Source organism: Felis catus, chromosome A2 (assembly GCF_018350175.1).
Source record: "Felis catus isolate Fca126 chromosome A2, F.catus_Fca126_mat1.0, whole genome shotgun sequence".
In the NCBI taxonomy this organism is placed as follows: Eukaryota; Metazoa; Chordata; class Mammalia; order Carnivora; family Felidae; genus Felis; species Felis catus.
The window spans coordinates 6,750,903-6,772,528 of record NC_058369.1 but is presented as its reverse complement, the minus strand read 5'-3'; the positions used below and the strand labels follow the sequence as shown (position 1 = coordinate 6,772,528).

Sequence of the window (21,626 nt, the reverse complement as noted above, 5' to 3'; positions counted from 1 at the left end):
ACAGCCTTGGAGAGAAGCCATGTCAGACATGGTGGGGAAGGATGGGTTTTTGGCAAGGCAGAAGCGCTGGTGTATGGGGAGATCGAATAGGGCCAGGTCTTAGAGCAAGGTGGGCCCGGGAGCCAGGTTGCAGAGTTTGGACTTGATCCTGAGGGCGATGAGAAGCCTCCAAAGAATTTAGACCAGAGGCGGGGCATGGCCAGTTTGCATTTTTGAAAGGTCACTGTGTAGTTGGGTGGAGGGAAACGCAGGGACGGGGGCATAGGATGAGTAAAGAGACTGTTTCGAAAAGTCAGAGAAGACAAGGGGTTGAACTAAGGTGGGGTGGCTGGCAGAGAGTCAAGAATTACGTAGAAGTTTCTGCAGTAGGAAGGGAGGGGTCCGGGACAGCGTTTCACAGAGTGTGCCCCCAGAAGGCTGGTTCCAAGGCTGCCGTGACCTCGCATAGCTGAACTAAACGGAACAGGATTCCCTGCTCAGCCCCAGTGAGGAAATCTTAGCACTTTAATTCCTTTTTTTAATTCAACAAATGTTTGAGGGCCTGTTGTGTGCCACTCATGGGGATACAGCCATGACCAAGGCAGACCCAGCCCCTGCCCACCAGGGGAAATAGAGGCAAGTGAACGCATGAATGATAAAATAGAGACTCAGAAAGCTGGCATGTGCTAAAGAGTAAATAAGGAGGATGGCCAGGTGGTGAGTGACGGAGAGGGCAGGGCAGTTTGGGGTGGTGAGGACAGACTTCTCTGAGTGGAGGCTTGAGGAATGAGATGGAGCCAGTTGTGTAGGAAGCCAGGCAGAGGGAAGAAAGAGCATGTGCAAAGGCCCTGAGGTGGGCAAAGCTATCATGTGTGCAAGTTCCAGCACCGAGGCCGGTGTGGTAGAGCGGAGCAGAGAGAGGGGAACATCCAGAGGTGGCTGGAGCCAGACCCCAGGGCTTGGAGGTCACCGTGAGAAATTCAGACTTTGCTCCAACTGCAGTGTGAGGGCCTCGGAGGGCTTTGAACACGTGAGCTGTAGAGAAGGATTTGGAGGGAACAGGAAGGCAGGCAACCAGCCCAGTGAGCAGGGTGCTGTCACTGTCCATGTGAGAAAAATAGTATTCAGACAGGCCTCAATTCAGCACCGCACTCTGCCGATCGTGGTTTTGAAATTGTAAGTTAATTTTTTTTATAAAAAAAAATTGTTTTTAATGCTTATTTTTTTAGAGAGAGAGAGACAGAGACAGAGACAGAGACAGCGTGAGCGGGGGAGGGTCAGAGAGAGAGGGAGACACAGAATATGAAGCAGGCTCCAGGCTCTGAGCTGTCAGCACAGAGCCTGATGCGAAGCTCGAACTCACAAACCGCGAGATCATGACCTGAGCCGAAATCAGACGCTCAACCTACTGAGCCACCCAGGTGCCCCCACGTCTTCTTTATCCATTCATCTATGGATAGACCGTGTTGTTTGGCTATTGTCAATACAGCTGCTACAAACATAGGGGTGCATGCATCCCTCTTTTTACTGTCCTGACCGCCATACTGTTTTCCAAAATGGCTGCACCAAAGTACGTTCCCACCAACAGAGCACAAGGGTTCCCCTTTCTCTCCATCCTCACCAATAGCTGTTATCTTCTTTTTGATAGCAGCCATCCTAGCAGGTGTGAGGAGATATCTCATTGTGGTTTTGATTTGCGTTTCCCGGATGATTAGTGATGTTGAACACCCTTTCACGTAACTGTTGGCCATTTGGGTGTCCTCTTTGAGATTATCTCTCACTTTTGATGCCAAATATCCCCTGGGTGGGAGGCATAACTGGCCCCGACTGAGAACTGCTGCTCTAGAAGTTTCCCTTGTGCCCCTTTTCCAGGCACTATTCCCATCCCCAGAAAATTATTTTGATTTCTATCCCCATCCATTAACTTTGCCTGTTCTTGAACATGTCGTGAATGGAAATGTATAGTGCCTCACTGCACGGTCTTGTACGAGTTATATGGTGTCTTTGTGCCTCAGTTTCTTCCTGTGTGCAATGGGTCAATGACCACATCACCTCATGGAGACACCATGAGAACCAAATGAACCATTGGGGTCCATGAAAGGCAGGGCTCAGAGAAAACATTGCACAAACGCTACTTGTTAAATGCTGTGATTTAGTGTTAGCACCCTTAGTTCCTGGCACCCTTCTTCCTGGTTCCCTGATGCCTGGCATACAGTAGGCGGCTAGTAAACATTATTAATATCGTTGTCATTGCCTTCTAAGCTGGATAATCTGGCATTCTTCTGCACGGAAACTCCCTTCTCAAACATCCCCGATACCTTCTTCTGAGCTTCCTTTTTTAGGATATTTGTCTGGGGAAGTTCTCCCTTGTCCTAGAAACCCACTCTTCCCTCTGGTTCAGTGGTGACACCGTGGGTTTCTTTGCTCACTTCTCTGGCTGACGACCCTGTCTCTGCCACTAGCTTCCTTCCCTCTTTCCCCGGCCAGTCCAGCTACAGCAGGAGATGGAGGCCGTTTTGCTTTGTCTCTCATGCTGCCGTTCTCTCCATGCACCCATGGAAAGGTTGGGCAGAACTCTGGGAGCGGAGAGCACCCAGAGGCCGGCCCTGTCCATCCCTAATCTCCAAGCGGTCCTGCTGACATATCTACACACCCTCAGGGGCAGAGAAGGGCACATAAGTTCCACCCCATCCCTGTCATTGGTGCAGGAACCACCCAGCTGGGCAAGACAGAAAAAAGAGAGGTGAAGTCATTTATAGTAAAGATGATTAAGATTCAGCAATTCAGGAGCACCTGGGTGGCTCCGTGGGTTAAGCGTCCGACTTCGGCCATGATCTCGCGGTTTGTGAGTTCAAGCCCCGCATCGGGCTCTGTGCTGACGGCTCAGAGCCTAGAGCCTGCTTCGGATTCTGTGTCTCCCTCTCTCTCTCTGACCCTCCCCCGTTCATGTTCTGTCTCTCTCTCTCAAAAATAAGTGAAAATATTTTAAAATAAAAAAAAAAAAGTACACGCACAAGCCTGAGCTGTTCCAAGCCTACACCCAAATTTTCCATTAACGGAACTGAGGATTGGGCTTTTAAATTAAGATGAAATGAAATGAAAGGTCAGTTCCTCATTTGAACTGGCCACCTTTCAGGTGCTCAAGAACCCCCTGTGGCTCACAGGCATAGCACCTGAACATTATCCCAGAAGCTTCTGCTGGATGACAGAGCAGCCTTAGACCAGGGCTTCTTATCAGTGGCACTATTGAGTTTTCTTTAAGAAAACAATCACAGAGAAACAGAGGCCAAGCCACTGGGTCCTGTTGGAAGGGGATCACTGTACAAACCCCCCCCACCTCAAGGAGTGGAAAACGGCACCCCAAAGCACCAGATTTGTGACAGAGCTGGGACCACACCCCAGACCCCTGGATTCCCCCAAACTCTTCTCATTTAAGCAATTCAAATTTTCTTTCTCTAGGATGTGTGTGACAACGAGCATTCCTGAGCACCATCAAGGTCCAGGAGCTGCCCTGCTCTCCGGGGGGCACACGGGGGTTAATGCGTCCAGATTTGCAGTGGGTGATGGCATCACTGTTTACTGAACACCCAACTATGTGCTCGGCATGGCTTCCAGTCACCAGCAGGACACTGAGGCTGGGTTTCACCCTCACAGCCATTCTGTAAAGGGGTTGCTATTTATGGTTCCATGGCTCCATGAAAACACCAAGTCTTGGGGGTTTACCCGAAGTCACTGAGCTATAGCACATAGCAGAGCTAGGATTTGAACTCAGCTTTGATCTAGAGCAGTGCTTCTTATCCAGGGGTGATTTTTTTCCCCCAGAGGACATTTGGCATTTCTGGCTGTCATGACACTAGAGAGGGAGTCCTCTCCAGCAGGGAGAGGACAGGGATGCTGGCTGATACCGTATGGTGCCCAGGACAGCCCCCTCGACAACGAATTATCTGGTCCCAAATCTCAATAGTGCCACTGATAAGGAGGCAGAATTCCAAATCCCCCACCTGCCTCCCACGCCAGCTCCTCAGGCCCCCGGCAGGGACAGCTGCAGGGCTCGGCTCCGGGGTGCGGGACCGCGGACCCCGTGATGGCCACGTGGGGCAGAGCGGGGGGCAGGGGTGGTATGCAGCCGGCGCGTTCCCGCATGGGAACGCAGTCTCTCCTCTCCACTCCCACACATTCCAACATGCTCCGAGCCAGCCGTGCCTCCCCCGGGGAGGGTCCACCCAGCTCCAGTCTGCTGGTACCGGGTCCTGAGCAGGAAGGTGTCCCGTAGACGCCCGGGGCTTCAGAGAGCGCCACAGGCCCACGCCTCGGTCCCTGCCCTCCTTAAGCCACGGACCCACGTGGCTGGACCCACGGACAGCAGACCCGGGAGCCAGGCTTGGCTGGGGGAGCGGGGGTCCCCTCCCGCCCCTCCTCACAGAGGGTGTCGGTCTGCAGGTGTTAGTCACTACGCGGGCACCAGATCATGCCAGCCGACCTTTGCCAGCAGCGAACCACTCTTCCCCCAGGGCAGGCCCTGCCCCTCTCGGGCAGCTCAGCAAGGCGTGTCCTCAGCGCCCTCCCAGGAGCCGGGCCCGGCCGGCTCAGTCACCGGGACCTGTCCAGGGGGTGAGGAGCACAGCCCGGGGCGGCCAGGCAGGAGCATGGGCTGGGAGGGCCCGGCACCCCGGGGGTGCCAGCGCAGACACCTGCTGGTTCTGGCCGTCAGCCTCCTCCTCACCTGCGGGCCAGGTAAGCCGGGCTGGGCTGGGGCCAGTAGAGGACAGAGCAGACGTGACACGTGCCTCAGGCTTCCAAGCCCCTCGCGGGCGGCGGAGGTCTTCTGCTTTCTGGCAAAGGCCCAAGTCACAGCTGGCCGGATGAGGCTGCGTGTTCCGAACTGACAGGCAAGTTCACCAAATCCCTGTGCCACGAATTCGATATCTGCCAGGCTCCGTGTGGAGACGGCCAGCCGTCCATTCCTTCATTCACGGGCTCGCTCACACCCTCACTGGCTGGGGGCTGGTTCTGTAGACACCCGTGCCTGGCTCTCAGGTGGGAGATGACCCAGTCACAGCTTTGGGCTTCCAGAAGCTCCGGGCTGCTGGGCAAGGCGGGCGGCTGCCCAGTCATTAGGGGTGCACGGTTGAGCAGGAGCACTGAGGGCAGGGAGTTTCCCTAAACTGCAGGGTGGCATTGGGGTCGGCAGGGATTTCTACGGGCACGATCAGTGGGAGAGAGGGAAGGGCAGGGAGAACTGCGTGTGCAAAGGCCAGGAGGCAGGAAGCTGCCAGGTGTGTTTGGGTTAGTTCGGTGTGATGTGAGTGTATTTGGGCTGCATGATAGGGGGATGCACAGGGGAGGGGTGGAAGCCGGAAGGCAGCCTGTGAGGTTTCGGGGAGCTGTGTTCTTTGATCCCAAGGGGTCTTTGCAGGTCTGTTGGTCATTTTGGAGGATTAGCTTGGGCCCTTGCTGCCTCGAGGAAGCCCACCGGCCTCGGGGAAAGGCAGGGGTCCAGCTTGGTGTGTTTACATGCTGTGGGGGGAGGCCAGACTCTCTCCTCTACAGAGAGAAGCTCCAAGGTTCTCCACATGTGGCCCCTGGGCTGTCCAGACCCCCGGACTGTTTTACACCAGCCGCTTCCTTGGGCAGGCAGCCTGGGCTTTCTAGCCAAACCTCTGGTGTGCAAGACATCCAGAGGCTGGTAGAAGGGGGCATCTGCCCTCTGCCAGGTGCCTAAGTAGCTGTTCCTTTACTCGTCCCAGGAGAAAGGACCGTCCTCAACATTTAGCTGGGAAACAGAGGCCACCAGGGCCAAAGGGCAGTCGAGAGGGCCTTCCCCATCCTAGAAGGGCATGAGACCCTGGACACTGGCAGCCTGGGAGCCGGCTCGCCCTACCCTCACCCAGGCCAGGCTGCAGCTCCCTGAACAGGTGGGGAAGGCTCCCCAGCCCCCCAGCCCTGAGTCACTGAGGCCCGGCTCTGGCCCCAGGGAAGAGCTTTGTGGTTAGACGTCATTGTGAGGCATCCACACAATGACCTGAATGGTGGGCGGGTTTGTACAGGACAATCCCACCACCTCCGATGGGGTGTGTCCCCCTGAGCTGTCCCCAAAGCACGTAGCCACAAACAGAGGCTGTTTAACAGCTTTTGTCCCCAAGGTTCACTCTGGGTCTGATGCAGGGGGCTGTTGGAGCTGGGTAGACTCCTGCTCCTGTCCCAGGGAGTACTGGTCACCTGGACTATGGGTTGACATCCCTCCCCACTGCCCCATCATTTCCATAGTACCTGGGACACATCTCATGGCAGGGATTCCCCTGGAATCAATCCAGACACCCTCCAGGACTTTCGACTTAAATGCCGGAAAGGACTCCCTTAATCCCTGGGCAGAGGTGAAAAGAAATCTAAATCTAGCACTGACAGGCTTTGTGTTCTTGGGCCAGACACTTACCCTCTCTGAGTTTCCAACTCCTCAAAGAGTGATTTTTTTTTTTTTTTTTTTTTTTTTTTTTTTTTTTTTTTTTTTACAAACTCCAGAGCTGGAGGAAAAGCATTCCTCACTCACCTCTCCCTCTACGTTGGACCCCATCCATATTCTTCCTGTGCTCTCTCCCACCTTGCCCCTGGGGCTGAGACACCCCAAGATCCCACAGGACCTTAGTGACCATCATCTCGTATTGTGCACATCCTGTGTGCCAGGGTTTTACCTGCATTATCTCGATTGAGCCTGCGTGGGTGAGAACAGGGCCACTGCTACCTCCCATTTGATGGAAGAGGAGACAGGCTCAGAGAGGTTAAGCCTTTTGTTTAAAGCCACACAGCAAGGGTCCAGATCTCAGTGTCTGGATGATTCCTAAGCCCTGACTTCACCCTCTGCCTGGGAAGAGGGTTGACAAAGATCACTCGTGTCCTGGGAGTTTCCCGGCACATGGGTACCTCCCCCAGGGGAGATGAGCGGTTCTCCTCTGCTGACCCCTCCCAGCAGGGCTCCCCAAGGGCCAGCACAGCATAGAACATACAACGCTCTCACCGTGCTGTGCTGAATGCCTTCCTGGGTCCCTGGACAGTGGCCAGAGGGTATTTGGAACTCAGATGTGGGCCCCTGAGTCTAACCTGCTCTGGCCAGAATTTCAGCTCATTTTTCACCACTTATGACTCATCTCCCAGAAAAGAGGAAAGATTTGTTCATGTTTCCCCATGGATCCAGCCAGGTGGGGCAGCTTCGGGCTTCTTCATGTCCAGCTTGTCACTGGATGTTCCTGGGGCTTCTCCCAGGTGGCCAGTCTGAGCAGATGAATGAGCCCCTCCCACCTTCTGGGAGAGTCAAGGCCAGACACAGTGGCTTACACAGGGCCCCACCCACTCTTGACGGTAGATTCAGTGGTCCAGGTTACCCTCCCCATTTCACAGATGAGGGGACAGAAGCTCAGAAGAAGGTCCCCCATGTGGCTGGGGGGGGAGGGGTGGGGACAGCCGTGCCTGGAAGCCAGGGTGTCTGACTGTAAGCACCACACTCTGCATCATCTGCCACTATCTAGATCTGGCTTCTGGATGTGGGTACCAGCCTGGGTACCGGCCTCATCTTCTGGCTCCCTGCTCAGACCTCAGAGCTGTCCCCAGAGGCCTTAGTGCATCACAGGCCAAGGGTTGCGGGGCCATGAATGCTGAGTCAGGAGGACACATCCCAGGAGGGCGACCAGCCAGCCATCCTGGTTTGCCAGATACTGAGGGTGTTCCTGGGATGTGAATCTTTAAGTGCTAAAATTGAGAAAGTCCAGGGCAAACCCCGACAGGTTGGTCACTGTCTGTCCTGGCCCCTCTGTTCCTGGCACATCTCCTCTGCCTCACTCATGAATATTGGCTTCCCTGGGGACAGGCAGGAGGGAGAAAGCCTGGCCCTTATCCCTCCCCCTCTGACCCTCCTGACTGCCAGTCTACCTTCTCTGTCCACATCCGCACTCGGTCCCAGAGGCAGGGGTGTCAGTGGGTCTCAGCCTGGGCCTGGCCATCAGCTCTGGCACACACAGAGGCAAGTTCCCTGCTGCTGGGGCATCTGGTGGGATGTCCCCTTGGTGGGAACCAGTGTAGACAAGAAGAGGCAGTTTGAGGCTGGAACTCTATCTGGGTTCTTCATGCCGCCCGCCGCTCCTTGACCCTGGGCGATGGGTCTTCTCCATCCCAGAGTCTAATTTGTTCCCTATATTTGAATGGAAAAGATGCCACATAGCAGGGCAGTTAGCAGTACAGACACTGGTGCCAGGCGGCCTGGGTTCAAATCCTGCCTCTGCCACTTCCTGGACGAGTGAGGTAACCTCTCGGAGCCCCCAGACTTGCATCTAGAATGTGAGAATAAATGTGTGATTGAGTAGATGTGAAATCTAGATTAAGTTAGATGATGCCTCCAACATAGTGGTTCTCACCACGGTGTGATGTTGGCCCTCTGGGGACATTGGCAGTGTCCGGAGATATTTTTCGGTGGACAACCAAGAGGGCAGGGGCTGCTGACATCTGGTGAGTAAAGGCCAGGGATGCAGCTAAACATCCTGTTCTAGCTCCTTCCAGTCTATTCTTTTTGCAGGAAGACTGCTCAGTGCCTACTGTCCTCTGTGCTGGGCTTCTTGCGCTGGGGGCTGTGCCTCCTTGGGAATACTGGTCCCATCCACTTCTGTCAAGTCCTCTGGGATCATTTGTACCAGTTTCTGGCTTCTGAGACCTACCACTGAGACCTCTCTGTGCTCCAGTCCCCCAACCTGCCTCCATCTCTTTAATTGCTTATAAGATGGTAACCTGACCTGCTCGGTCCTAAGGGTTCCTTGCCTTCTAGGTCCAGCAAGCTTTCACAGTCCTGATCTTTACTCTGTTTTGAGACTTCATTCCTTACCAGTTGGAGGACAGAAAGACTGTGTAGTCTCAGCTTTTGGACTTTATACCAGAACCTTCTCAAAAAGAACTCTCCGGAGAAAGAGTGAGCTGATGAATGTACCTTTGATCCTTATACCTTCTGTTGCCTCATGTAGAGACCATAATGCAAAGCTCAATTGAAGGAGGGAGTGGAGGGGTAGCTGGTGACACTCAGGTATTGGAGAGAGCTGTGTGTACCGCGGACTATGAGAAAAAATGATCTTGGGGCGCCTGGGTGGCTCAGTCGGTTAAGCGTCCGACTTCGGCTCGGATCGTGATCTCACGGTCCGTGAGTTCGAGCCCCGTGTCGGGCTCTGTGCTGACAGCTCGGAGCCTGGAGCCTGCTTCGGATTCTGCATCTCCCTCTCTCTCTGCCCCTCTCCTGCTCATGCTCTTTCTCTCCCAAAAATAAAACATTAAAAAAAATTTTTAAAAAGTTTCTTCAGGTTGAGGGCTTAGTCCTATCAGACTGCCCCCCTGCCTGCTCCCCCACATCAGATGCCAATTGCAAAGCCCAGGCTGTTAGCTGTCCTTCTGACCAACCTGCTACAAATCAGAGGTTCCAGTGACCCCCCTCCAACTCAGGATGCCAAATGCAAGACCAGGTGGCTGCTTGTACTTCTGACCAACTGACTGTAAATGAGAAGTTCCCACAACCCCCTCCTTGGGTTCCATTAATTGGCTAGTGCTGCTCAGAGCTCAGAGAAACCATTTACTTACTAGGTTACTGGTTTCTTATATAAGGATATAATTCAGGAACAGCCAGATGGAAGAGACACAGAGGGCAAGGTGTGGGGAAGGCTCAGACCTTCCCTGCCTTCTGCAGGGGACCACTCTCCCATCCCCATGTGCTCATCAACCCAGAGGCTCTCCCAGCCTGCCCTTTGGAGGCTTTATGACACAGAAATGATTAAATCACTGGCCATTGGTGGTTGAACTCAACCTCTAAACCCTCTCCCTCACCCTTTGAAAGTTCCAACCCCCTAATCACCTGGTTGGTGCTCTTCTCTGGCCCTCATCTGCCGCCATCATTAGGTGTGGTCCCAAACTCACTCATTAGCACAACAAAAGACACCTTTATCGCTCCCTTCACTTGGGCAATTCCAAGGGTTTTAGGAGCTCTTTCCCAGAAACAAGAACAAAGATCAAATATATACATTTCTTATTACAAATCACAATATCCCAGCTTCAAAGAAGACCTTCCAGAGGAGGAGATGATTGAACTGTTTTTAAAAGTCACTTTATAGAAGAAAAAATAAATGAGCAGTGATATTTATTCTCCTTCTCAGACTTTCCTGAAAATTCCAGTGGAAGTAATGTGGTCTCATTGTAGAACACTTAGAAAATTCAGTAAAGAGAAAACACAAGGTTGAACTGAATCTTTTTTTTTTTTTTTTTTAGCTTTTTATTTGAGAAAGTGTGAGTGGGGGAGAGGGACAGAGAGAGGAGAGAGAGAGAAATCCCAAGCAGGCTCCACACTGTCAGCATAGAACCCAACATGAACTCAGTCCCACAAACTGTGAGATCATGACTTGAGCTGAGATCAAGAGTCGGACACTTAACCAATGGAGCCACCCAGGCGCCCCTGGACCCCAGCCTCTTGACCATTGGCGTCCAGTATTCTTTGCAGTGGGGGCTGGCCTGTCTTATGGGGCTGGTAGCCGCATCCCTAGCCTCTGTCCACTAGGTGGCACCAGAGCACCACTCATCGTCTCATCGTAACAAACCAAACCTGTGGTCCCTTTCTGGAATATTCCCCGGGGGCGGGGGGGAGGGACATCAGACCCGGTTGAGAACCAGCGTCAGAGGGAGAGACAAGGTGGATCATTAAGGACACGACAGGCAAACGAATAAGATTCGAAGGAGGGGACTGATACGGTCAGATTTTTATTTTAGGGAAATTCCTGTGGTTGCCACATCCTTTCAGAAAGGCTGCCTGATTTCCCCCAACCTCCCACGTGCACAGGGGTCATCTGGACCTAAGTGTGTCCGGCACAAGTGCAGAGATCCCAGTTACATCGCCCACCAGAAAAAACTGCAGGGAGCCCAGTGGCGGATGCCAGCAGCCAGCTTGGCTCTCCGAGGGCACATCTTAGACCCGCGTCCGAAAGGCAAATGCTGAGGCATCCCTGCTTGGCCCCATGGGCCTCCTTGGGTCCAGTGCTCCTACCCTGTCCTGTAACACAGCAGGCAGTAGTGCTGAAACCACCCAGGACACGCACGTTACCAGTTTATTACGTGAGGTTTCCGCAGCTGTGGCTACCGTGGACAAAAGTGCCCTGTCTTTTACTTCCCCAGCTGAGACCGCGACCAGTGTCTCTGCTCCTGGAAGAGAGAACAGTCTGACTATCACCACAGCCTCCAGCCCTGACAGCAGGGTGACCGGTGGGGCTCCGGTGTCCTCATCTGACCCAGAGGGGGAGCTCAGAAGCACGGCTGCCGGTGGGAACTCTGAGCCCTCCAGGGCACCCCTCTCCAGCACCCCAACAGCCGCGTCACAGACCCAGGCAGGCTCCGTTCAGGACGCGAGTGAATCCCAGCGCACACGCTGGACAGAGACAGATCCTGGGGGGTCCTCAAGCATTGTGGTAACCTCTGTCAGCCCTTCCCCCACTCCGGAAGTCACTGCAAAGAGCAGCCCCTCCAAAGGAACTTCACCCCAAGAAACCTCGACAGACACACTCTTCACAGAAGCCACAGGCGGCCCAGCCACCGATCAGCTGACTGTCCCCAGTGGGGTGGGAAACAGCAGCACCAGGAGGAGTTGGACCACAGCCCACCTCCCCACAGAACCTACAGCTTCATCTGAGACACTCACGGGTTTGACTCAGACCATGAGAAGTGCCCCAGTCACTCCAGCCGAGGTGGGGGCGGCTGGTAATCCCAGTACTCTGGGAGCCACACGCTTGCCCTCCAAGACGGTCTCTTCTACTTATCCCGAGACGTCATCTAGAGAGACTCCAGATTCTGGGGGGCAAAGAAGCCCAGGACTGCCTCGGTCCAACACGGAACATCACTTTGCCTCCCCTGAGCTTGGTTCTGAGGGAGGCACCACGCTAACCCCCAGTGTTTCCCTGCTGTCACCTGCTTCAGATCTGGGTGGTAAAGTGCCAGGCTCCAGCACATCCTCAGTGCAGACAGTTACCTCTTCCACGACCACGGGGATCCCGGGGAGCCCAGAGAGGACGGAGCCCAACTCAGCTGTCATGTTTCCCATAATGGCAAGTAATCCAGCAGCAAGTGCTAGGAGGGTCAGAAGTGCCACCTCTACCCTGGCCCGTCCATCTCCCCCAGGGGAAGAGACAGCAGGGAGCGTGCTCCCCCTCAGCACCTCCCCCGAGACCCCAGACCCGCCCAGCCTCCCCGCAGCCGGGACTTCGGCTTCGGAACCATCGGGTGGCCCTGGAATCCTCAGCATCACCAGTGTGTCTGGAATGAAGACTTCATTTTCTCCATCCCCCTCCTCTGCCTCAGAAGAGACCAACACCCTTTTATTTACTACTGGAGAGGATTCAAAGAAACCTTTAAGTCCATCTGTGTCTCCACCTGAGACCTCTGTTTCCAGAGACAAGACCACTTTGGCCTTCACCTCTGTGCCCATGCAAGCCCTCTCAGCCGTGGACTCCTGGGCTACACGCTCAGGTGAGTACCGCTCATCCCATATAGCGAATGCCTTCAGGACCACAAACAGCACCTCCATTGCACAGTCAGCCAACACCACTCTTCCTAAAACTTCTCAGTTGACGAGGACCCCTGCTTTTATTTCTGCAGCTGCCATGTCACAGACCAACACTGTACTTCACAGCAATGCTTGGCCGGAGACGAGTCCCAAATCTGCAACAAGGTCGCCTCCGGCACGAAGCACTGTGTCAGCGACTGCCCCTCTTTCTGCGGCCAGCGTGGTTCCTGGATTCAGTTCCCTAAAAACCAGCTCCACGGAAGGAGTGTCTGTGTGGCAGCCTTCAACAGACAACCCAAGAGGTCCAGCCACCGTTCCTTCCGGACCTTCCACCAGGATGCAGCCCACAGAGGGAAATGGTGGGGAAAGGAAGTCAGGAACAACCCACCCGCCCATTGGAACCGCATCTCCACCTGAGACATCCACACATGCCTCCCTGGCCAAGGAAAGCCATTGGGTCTCAACGAGTGCATCTCAGTCCACTGGTGCTTCCAGCTCAAGGACTGTACGAAGGGCAAGCCACTTGGCTGGCCCCTTGTCTGGGGCCCCCTATGATTTGTTCTCTGGGGGGCTTACAGTTTCTGGGGATGAAACCAGCCCACCTCTGGCTCCAGAAACAACTGCAGTTCACTCGCCTGATAACTCGTCTTCATCTGCTGCTTCTGTTGCCCCAGTCCCAGTGGCCACCACATTTTTAGCCCAGAAGGTCACCATAAGCACTGTAGCCGGCACAGCTGAGGCTAGTAAATGGGACATGCCCATATCTTCCAGGACTTCCTCATCACTTAGCGACTCCCCAGCCAGTGCGGACACAGGGAGGGGCGTCTCTGTTCCCCTGGCTACTCCATCGTCAGCCCCATCAGTGGAGCCATCAGAAGAGAGCATCGCTACCTCTGGCACCCGCCCAGAACCAACAGACTCACCCGGCGTCCTCCTCAGAGAGGTGCAAACCAGTCCAGAGAGTCACACGCCCCTTGTCTCACCCTCGGTGAAGGCCACCACGGCTGTATCAATAGCAAAAATGGAGACTGATGAAATCTCTTACTCTTCTGGGTCGCCACCTGTGATGTCACTTCCCGGAAAGATCGGCACCAGTGGTACCCGGGCCTCCGCCACATACGTCCCCCCTCTGGATCCCATGGTGACACGTTCAGCTCAGGTCTCTTCATCCCCTTTGGTGAAGGAGCTCAGAACCACAGACACTTATGCAAGAACAGAGTCCGCCAGCCCAGCTGCTCATGCTGGAAGTCCTCAAATCCCAAGGACACCCAGTCCCACTAGCCCAGACACAATGGCAGGGGCCAGCACAGACACAGCTGAACGCTTCACTGGATCCCAGGGCACAGATCTGACAGAAAAATCCCCTGGATTCGGGACACGGTCAACCCTAGGACCAGTGTCTGTCGTGGCCTCTGCCTCCCCTCCCTCTGGAAGCAGCACATTGGAACTGACCTCTGATGCCTCAGGTGAGTCCTTGACCCTGAGCACCAGTAACGAGAGCACAATCACTTCTTGGCTCCGGGCTCTCAGTACGTCTCTCCCCATGGTAACGTGGCTGAGTACCAGCTCAACAGAGGAAAGGGCCTTAAATGCTCCCGATGCTTCAAGTCCAAGTTCATCCAAGACATTTGCTACATTTACACCTTCTGTACCTTCCCATGAACTTGCAGATCCAGGGGTAGACACCACTGTTCTCCAAAATACAGATTCGACCACTGTGGGCACGAGTGGGGACTTAACTCCCCCCACAGCCACAGCCTCCCACCAGCTCAGCATGAGTCCGTCCGCCTCGTTGATTCATTCACCCTCAAATACTACAACCGTAGCTATCACAGCCTCAGGGATGAGGGACAGCACCGATGTGTCTGCTTCCAGATTTCCAGGCCTCTCCAGCACAGAAACCGGGCAGAGCTCATCTCGGCCCCTCCCCATTACCTCTCCATCGACAGAGCCCACATCCCCAGCAGCACTGACCACCTCAACACCCAAGAGAAGACTCACATCAGAGGCAACAAGACCAGCCGGCTCCGTGTCTCAAGACGAGACGAGCTCACCCCCAAGGCGGACTGCAGAGGTTCAGAGTCTTGCTGCCATGGTTAGCTCTGTGGAAACCAGCAGGGGGGTCGCTCAGATGTCTGACTGTGGAAAAACCACAGTCAATCTGAGAACAAGTTTAGTTGCCCAGTGGAATTCATCTCTGCCTTTAACACACAGCACTGTGGGGGTCCCGGCTTCGTCTGAGGCCACCACTCCTGGAAGGAAACGTGGCCCCTGGTCAGAATCATCAGTGACCACAGAGAGAGTTGGGCCAGAACCCTCTTCTTCAGTCTCCTCTGTGTCCCCTGAGGTGACCACTGCCTTGGGCTCTGCCCCCACAATGCCGGAAACTGTGGGCTCCACCTCATCCGTCCCTAAGTTTAGGGAAATAACTACTGAGAAGGCATCAGCTCCCTCCCTGGCCTCTGTACTGCTGGGTGGAAGCTCTCCCCCATTTCCCCCAGAGGCCACATCTTCTGTGGGCACTGGGGAGGGCGCAGGGACAAGTCCACTCATGTCACGGGCCAGCTCATCTTCCGGAAGGGAAATCGACTCCTCTGCTTACACATCCTCCAGCATCAGCCACAGTGCTGATTCTTTTGATCCATCCGCCAGAGGAGTGACCGGGGCCTCTCCCCTAGACCCCACGGCCTCGACCTGGATCTCCTCATCAGCACTTACTGACTTTCAGGCACAGACAAGCCAAACTTCTCCCAAGACTCTTTCCTCCTCAGGGCCAGAGCACACCAGCCTGGGAGAGGAGAGTGGCCTGGCCAGGACCTCATCAGGAACATTTACCTCTTCTGAAGCCAAGGGAGAGCCCTCCTGGACATCTGTCTCTGTACCGTCAGAGGCTCTACCTGACAGAGGTGAGACTTTTGGGTCAGACCATCTGTTCCTGATCTGGATAGCTTGCCCCCATCCATGAGTAAGGACCTGCTCTTTCTGCCCTCTTGGAAATGGCTTTGTTCTCCTTGGTTTGGTCACTGAAGATGGTAAGAAATCTCCTCCCCTTTTTTTAACAGGATATTTGACTTGTCTTGCATCAGGATTCCAGTTTCAGGGAAATGTCCAATTGGCTAGGGGGCCACTAGAGCCCCTGGGTCTGGTTTTCTACCGGTAGTATGGGGTTGCCCTTCTATAGTGTGCAGTGTAGACTTCCTGATGAATCTCACATTTTTTAAAAACTTGTTTTTAATTGAGGTAATATACAGTTCAGTGGCATTAAGCACATTCACACTGTTGTGTAACCATCCCCATCATCCATCTCCAGAACTTTATCTTCCCCAACAGACACTTTATTCCCATTAAACACTGACTCCTCTTTTTCCCCTTCTCCTAGCATCTGAAATCACCATTCTACTTCTGTCTCTGTGAATCTGACTATTCTAGGTACCTTATATAAGTGGAATCATGTAATATTTGTCCTTTTGTGTCTGGCTTATTTCACTTAGCATAATGTTTTCAAGGGTCATCCATGTTGTAGCTTGTATCACAATTTCTTTCCTTTTTTTAATGTTTATTATTATTTTTTTTTAAGGGAGAGAGAGACAGAGCATGAGCAGGGGAGGGGCAGAGAGAGAAGGAGACACAGAATCTGAAGCAGACTCCAGGCTCTGAACTGTCAGCCCAGAGCCCAGTGTGGGCCCTAAACTCATGAACTGTGAGATCATGACCTGAGCCGAAGTTGGCCGCTTAACCAACTGAGCCACCCAGGCGCCCCTCTTTCCTTTTTAAGGCTGAATAATAGTTCATTGTAGATATATAGCACCTTTTGCTTATTCATACATAGATGGACATTTGGGCTATCTCCATGTTTTGCCCATTGTGAATCAGGCTGCTGTGAACATTAGCGTACAAATATCTATTTGAGTCCTTTTGATTCTTTGGGGAAAAATACCTAGTAATGGAATTGCTACATAATATGGTAGAATACTAAATTCTTATGTTTAGATTTTGAAACTTCTTCTTGAGGTCACCTGTTCTCACCCAGATAAGAATCAGCCCATCATGACTAAGCTTCCCTAGGTATCTCTGATTGATGGTCCATCTCAATAAGACTAGTGGGAGGGCGCCTGGGTGGCTCAGTTGGTTAAGCGTCTGACTTCGGCTCAGGTCATGATCTCACAGTCTGTGAGTTTGAGCCCCGCGTCAGGCTCTGTGCTGACAGCTTGGAGCCTGGAGCCTACTTCAGATTCTGTGTCTCCCTCTCTCTCTGACCCTCCCTCATTCATGCTCTGTCTCTCTCTGTCTCAAAAGTAAATAAACATTAAAAAAAATTTTTTAAAAAAAGACTAGTGGGAATAGAAGTATGTGGCTTCTGTGTCTGTCTTGTCTCCCTGAGATGACTGATCACATAACCTTGGTCATCACTGGTTATAAAACAAGCAGGTTCCTATCAGGAATCTGACAGCCTTTCCTGACACTATCTGGCATATGCCCTCCTCTATGTCCTATTAGGATATCTGACTTGAAGTCACCTGGACAGTCATCTGCCTCACTCTTTGACAAGCCCATTTTTTATGGACTAGACCAGCACTTTGATGTGATGTCCGTGATCCCAGACTTTATGTCGATTCTGTTGATTCTGGGACTAGAGAGAGAAGAGGCTCAATTATTGCCCATTAATATCTTATTTCATCGTGCTTGTTCACCGCACAATTCTCACGCAGAGCTGGTGTTCCAGTCCCCCAAATCTGTGTTCTCCTGTCTCTAGCCTTTGAATAACATTTCCTTATAAATAAATGTCTTTGTTTCTAAACTGGGCACATACTAGTTTTTCTCAGGTGCTTTCCCTCTAAACTGACCAGTATCCATCCAACCCACCTGTCTCTCCTACAGGCACTGATGGGACTGTGGTGTCCGTTACTCACTTCCCCACATATGAAAGTTCCTCATGGCTGAACAGTGACCCTTCAACACCTGTGACAGTGGTTGATTCTGCAGGTATGACAGCTGCTGCTAAACTTTGTCTCTCTAGGAACCATGTTTTCTATTCTCTGGTAAGTTGTGTTTCTGCTAGAACTAGCCTGAGATGTTGGTACCACCTGGATTTCTCCTAAAAAATGTAGATATCTTGGCCCTATTTCTCCAATATGGGACTTAAATATCTCCAAGGACACAAGAGACCATTCAATGTTCAGGACATTTTCATTAGTATATGGGTCTTATCGAAAGAGGTCCAGAGCTAGCATGATAAGGATTGGCCAGGGGTGGTTGATAGTTCCTGGAATGAGCCCTACATGAGAAAAAGCCACTATCTTGGAGGATGTGATACCATGAGCAAGTCAACTCTGTGTCCTGGAGGTTTTCCTGAAAAGGAAATGGTTCTCTCTCTTGTCAGGTAGAAGCGATAGAGGTTTAGAGACTGACCTATCATTTTATAATCTAATCTTCCCTGCCCTTAGATTCTCTTTAAAGGCCAAATAGGAGTTTCCAAAATAAGAAATAATAAGATAATATACATATTAAATTATGCCCTAAATCTTTAGAGATAATATCCAGTAATCCAGGGCTTCAGGTGGGGAAGCAGGGACCACAGGCACTTGGTAAATAAGGGTCAGATATGGGGAAGGAGCAGTAGATATAGAAAAGGAAGGACAGACTCTCCCCCATCGGTCAGAAACAGGATTTGTTAAATGTTCTCTCCAAGCAAACTCAAAGAGATCAATCTAATAATCATAGAAACCTTACCATAATCACTAATACTTCCTAAAATCATGAGTACACGTTTTAGCAATGGAGGGCTTGGGGGGACAACTACACTGTATCATGTCACAGCTTCTCCTTGTGGCCAGCAGATGACCACTATGTTTGCTGAGACTTTAGGAATGAGTCAGACTGCTGAAAGCCCTGAACTGACAACTCTATACATTTCCATTGCTTCTTCTGAGAAGCCAAGCACACAGCCTGATGTAAATGGTCCCTTTCTCTGCCTGGCCCTGTATATACCTTGATCTTGACAACTAGTGCATATCCATCATCTGCAACTATTACCAGGTCAACTTCTCATAGAGACACAAGTTCTCAGGAACTCATTCTGGAGCCCAAAACCAGCCCATCCATCTCAGTATAAGCCTTCTCTTCAGGGTCCAGGACGGGTAAGGTCAAGCATCTTTGGGTGGTCAGCAGCACAGGAGTGGCCATCATGTCCTTACCAGCACCAGTCCTTACCAGCATGGAAGGCAAGCAGAGCCCTCCCTCAACTCTTCCTACAGCATTAACAATGTCAGGGCATAAGTACCCAGTAGCAGTGACCCCTCCTGAAGGAAATCTGACTCTGAGTACAAGTTCCAAGGGACAGAACTTGAAGTCTCCTACACTAGAGATGACAGTGTAAACCATTTTCTGAAGTGAGACACCACTGACCACTGAGATGACGGGGTCACTCACCGGGTCTAGTGAAAACCAGATCGCCGGTGGGTGTGAGCACAGAAATTGGGAGGAGTTCTCCAAGTTGGATCAGTACCTCAGTAGAGACACTGGCTGCTTCTGAGACCACTACAGACACAGAGGGAATTCATCCTTTTACAGTTTTACTGGTAGACTCTGTCTGGGCAACCAGTTCTGGGCCTGGTCATGTTCTCCTGTTCCTACCCACTCAGAATCACACAATGTCACGCCACCAATGGTTACAGCCTTCATTCCAGAGGCAACCAACCTTTACACTTCAGCCTCCATTCTTCCTAAAACTTCAAGGACTGGGGAAGAATCTGGTTCCTCACAGACTCTTGGACTGAGGGACACTGGTATTTCTCAGGATTCTAGCACAGCCACAGACACGAAAGCATGATCTTTTCCCAAATGTTCAGGGATGCTACTACTGAAATCACTGGGACTTGAGTTTGCTTCCCAGTAAACTGTACCTATCCCAGGCTTTACTCAGTCAGTAGGTGACACTGGCATCCCCAGAAGAACCAACATCAACCATTGTCTTGCCTCACATGGCTGATTCTTTACACATGACCTTCAACACATCAACAAGCCCGTCTAGGACTGCAGCAAAGAGCACTCTTACTCTGGACACCATGACCACAGCCTCCTGGGAAGGAACCCCTCTGCTGAGACTGTTTTTCACTCTCAGAGATGACTACTCCTATGAGCAGAGGGCTAGAGGCTCCATCATAGACAAGACCTTCTTTTTTGGAGGTCTTGGAGGATCTGGAGAAAAGACCAAATCCCTGTCCCCTCTGGTACTTATTCTAAGCTCAACTTCAGCTTCTTATGTTTCTTCCAAGGCAGAGAAATCCAGAACCCCTAATTCTCCTTCACTTGCCTCTGGACTGACACTGTCTACATTATTCACCAACATTCAATTCCAGAAAACCACAGTTCTCCCAGGCACTGGCTCCCCAGAATATCCTTGGTGCCTGAGCATTACTGTGGGAGAATACAGGACCCTTAAGGTGATCTCTGTGGCCAGGCCACCAAAGGCCACCACATATGGTGTAGTTGTGACTCTAGCCACTGAGGAGAGCTCCTCTGATGTAGAGCCCAGCTCAGCTCCATGTGTTAATACCTGTATCCCATTTACAAGTAAGAACCTAGTTCCTGACTTCTCTTGCACTGGGCATTCTGAGATTTGGTGGATGCTATTCAAAAAGGTAAAGAGAGGATTCCTGCTGAGAATGTCCATCTGGTTACACATATCTAGTAGGATCATTCCACTTTCTCTATGTAACTAGTGACGCTTTTAGCATCCTTGAGTCCAAATTCAGTTCCTTCCAGTCTGAGCCTACCTTTACCCTCCCCAGATGTGAAGTCTGCATGATGATAGTTATAAAGGAATGATAAAGGGAAATAAGAAAGTGCATAACCAAGACATATTGTTTGCATATGTTTGCTAATCTGATATAATAATTCATGATACAACCCTTAGTTTACTTATGGAGAGTCTAAAACATGGGAGAGAAAAATCAACCAATGGTGAATTCACATAGGTGCTAGAGACAGACTACTGCCAAATGCTTTTGCTTGAGGCCAATCAATTCAGCAGTCCCACCATCAACAGGAAACTCTTCTATAATTATGATGTAAGACACCTTATCAGTTTGATTTCATGCCAAGAGAGTCAGTCCACACCATGTGCCTTCTCAGAGACAGATGAGGACATGCTGAGTCAGTGCCTAGTGAGAGCATTTCTTGTGTGTTCCCATCTTGAAGGAAAGCTAGGCTGACGCGTCAATCCTCTTTTCCTTCAGGTCCTCAGGAGCCTGTGACAACCACCACTGGGGAGCTGAGTGAGGGGGCGTATGGAGGCACCACATGGTCAACGGGTGACCCCATGTCTCTGGTGACTGTAGGCAGACTGGGTATGTATGATCCTCTGTGTACATTGTGCTTAAGATTGGTCTCTGGACTAAAATAATTGATTTCCTCAGTCCCAGGTTCTGGTACCTAATCAAAACTTTCTGCTGTTGTACCCAGAGGCTATTGGTAACATTTTAAGTGGAGATTTATTGACTTCTAATATGACTTGCTTCTCCTTAGTAATTTATATGTTCAAGAGCCAATCATTTCAGCTTTAGGAACAGATATAATGTCTCTACAAAACAGCTGACCAATTGTGAAGGGCCTTCCTAATTCAGATACCATCACTAAGGTCAGGGATTGCCAAGAACAGGGAAAGGTACACCTGAGATGCCATTGGTTTATTCTACGGGACAATTCATAATTACAAAATGATTATAATGCTGTCCACTGTTAGAATGTTCTGCAGGTGAGAGGAGGTGTCCATTTAAGGTGCTAGGTGGATGAATACAGCTGTCCTGATTCCTGAAAGCAATACTTTGACGTGTCTTTCTATGCTAGAAGGCGGAAAGGTTCTTCATTTCACCTAATTAGAGGTGAAAGAATAAGAAAATATATAGGAAGTAAGGTGCCTTAATCTACCTCTTCCCTTAACCTGTTAAAAACCAAGCCACAGAAATTTTCATTAGAATCACAGTTTTGAGGTCTAGGGGATAAAGACAGATATTAGACTAAAAGAGATTGATTGAGAAGCCTGGACCAAGGTGGAAAAATGGAGAGGGAGAGTTTTTCTCCACCA

At 51.5% G+C, this 21,626-nt stretch overlaps 1 protein-coding gene across 4 annotated transcripts in view; it reads left to right on the top strand.

Moving 5' to 3' along the window:
* Positions 1 to 11,696: 11,696 nt before the first annotated feature.
* Positions 11,697 to 21,626, top strand: part of MUC16 (mucin 16, cell surface associated) — a 102,916-nt gene continuing 92,986 nt past the window's right edge. For all 4 annotated transcript variants that reach the window (XM_045053094.1, XM_045053095.1, XM_045053096.1 and 1 more), the window contains exons 1-3: positions 11,697 to 15,447; positions 17,420 to 17,524; positions 20,779 to 20,889. In XM_045053094.1, coding sequence (XP_044909029.1) covers positions 11,697 to 15,447; positions 17,420 to 17,524; positions 20,779 to 20,889 — 3,967 coding nt within the window. The remainder of the gene's footprint in view (positions 15,448 to 17,419; positions 17,525 to 20,778; positions 20,890 to 21,626) is intronic.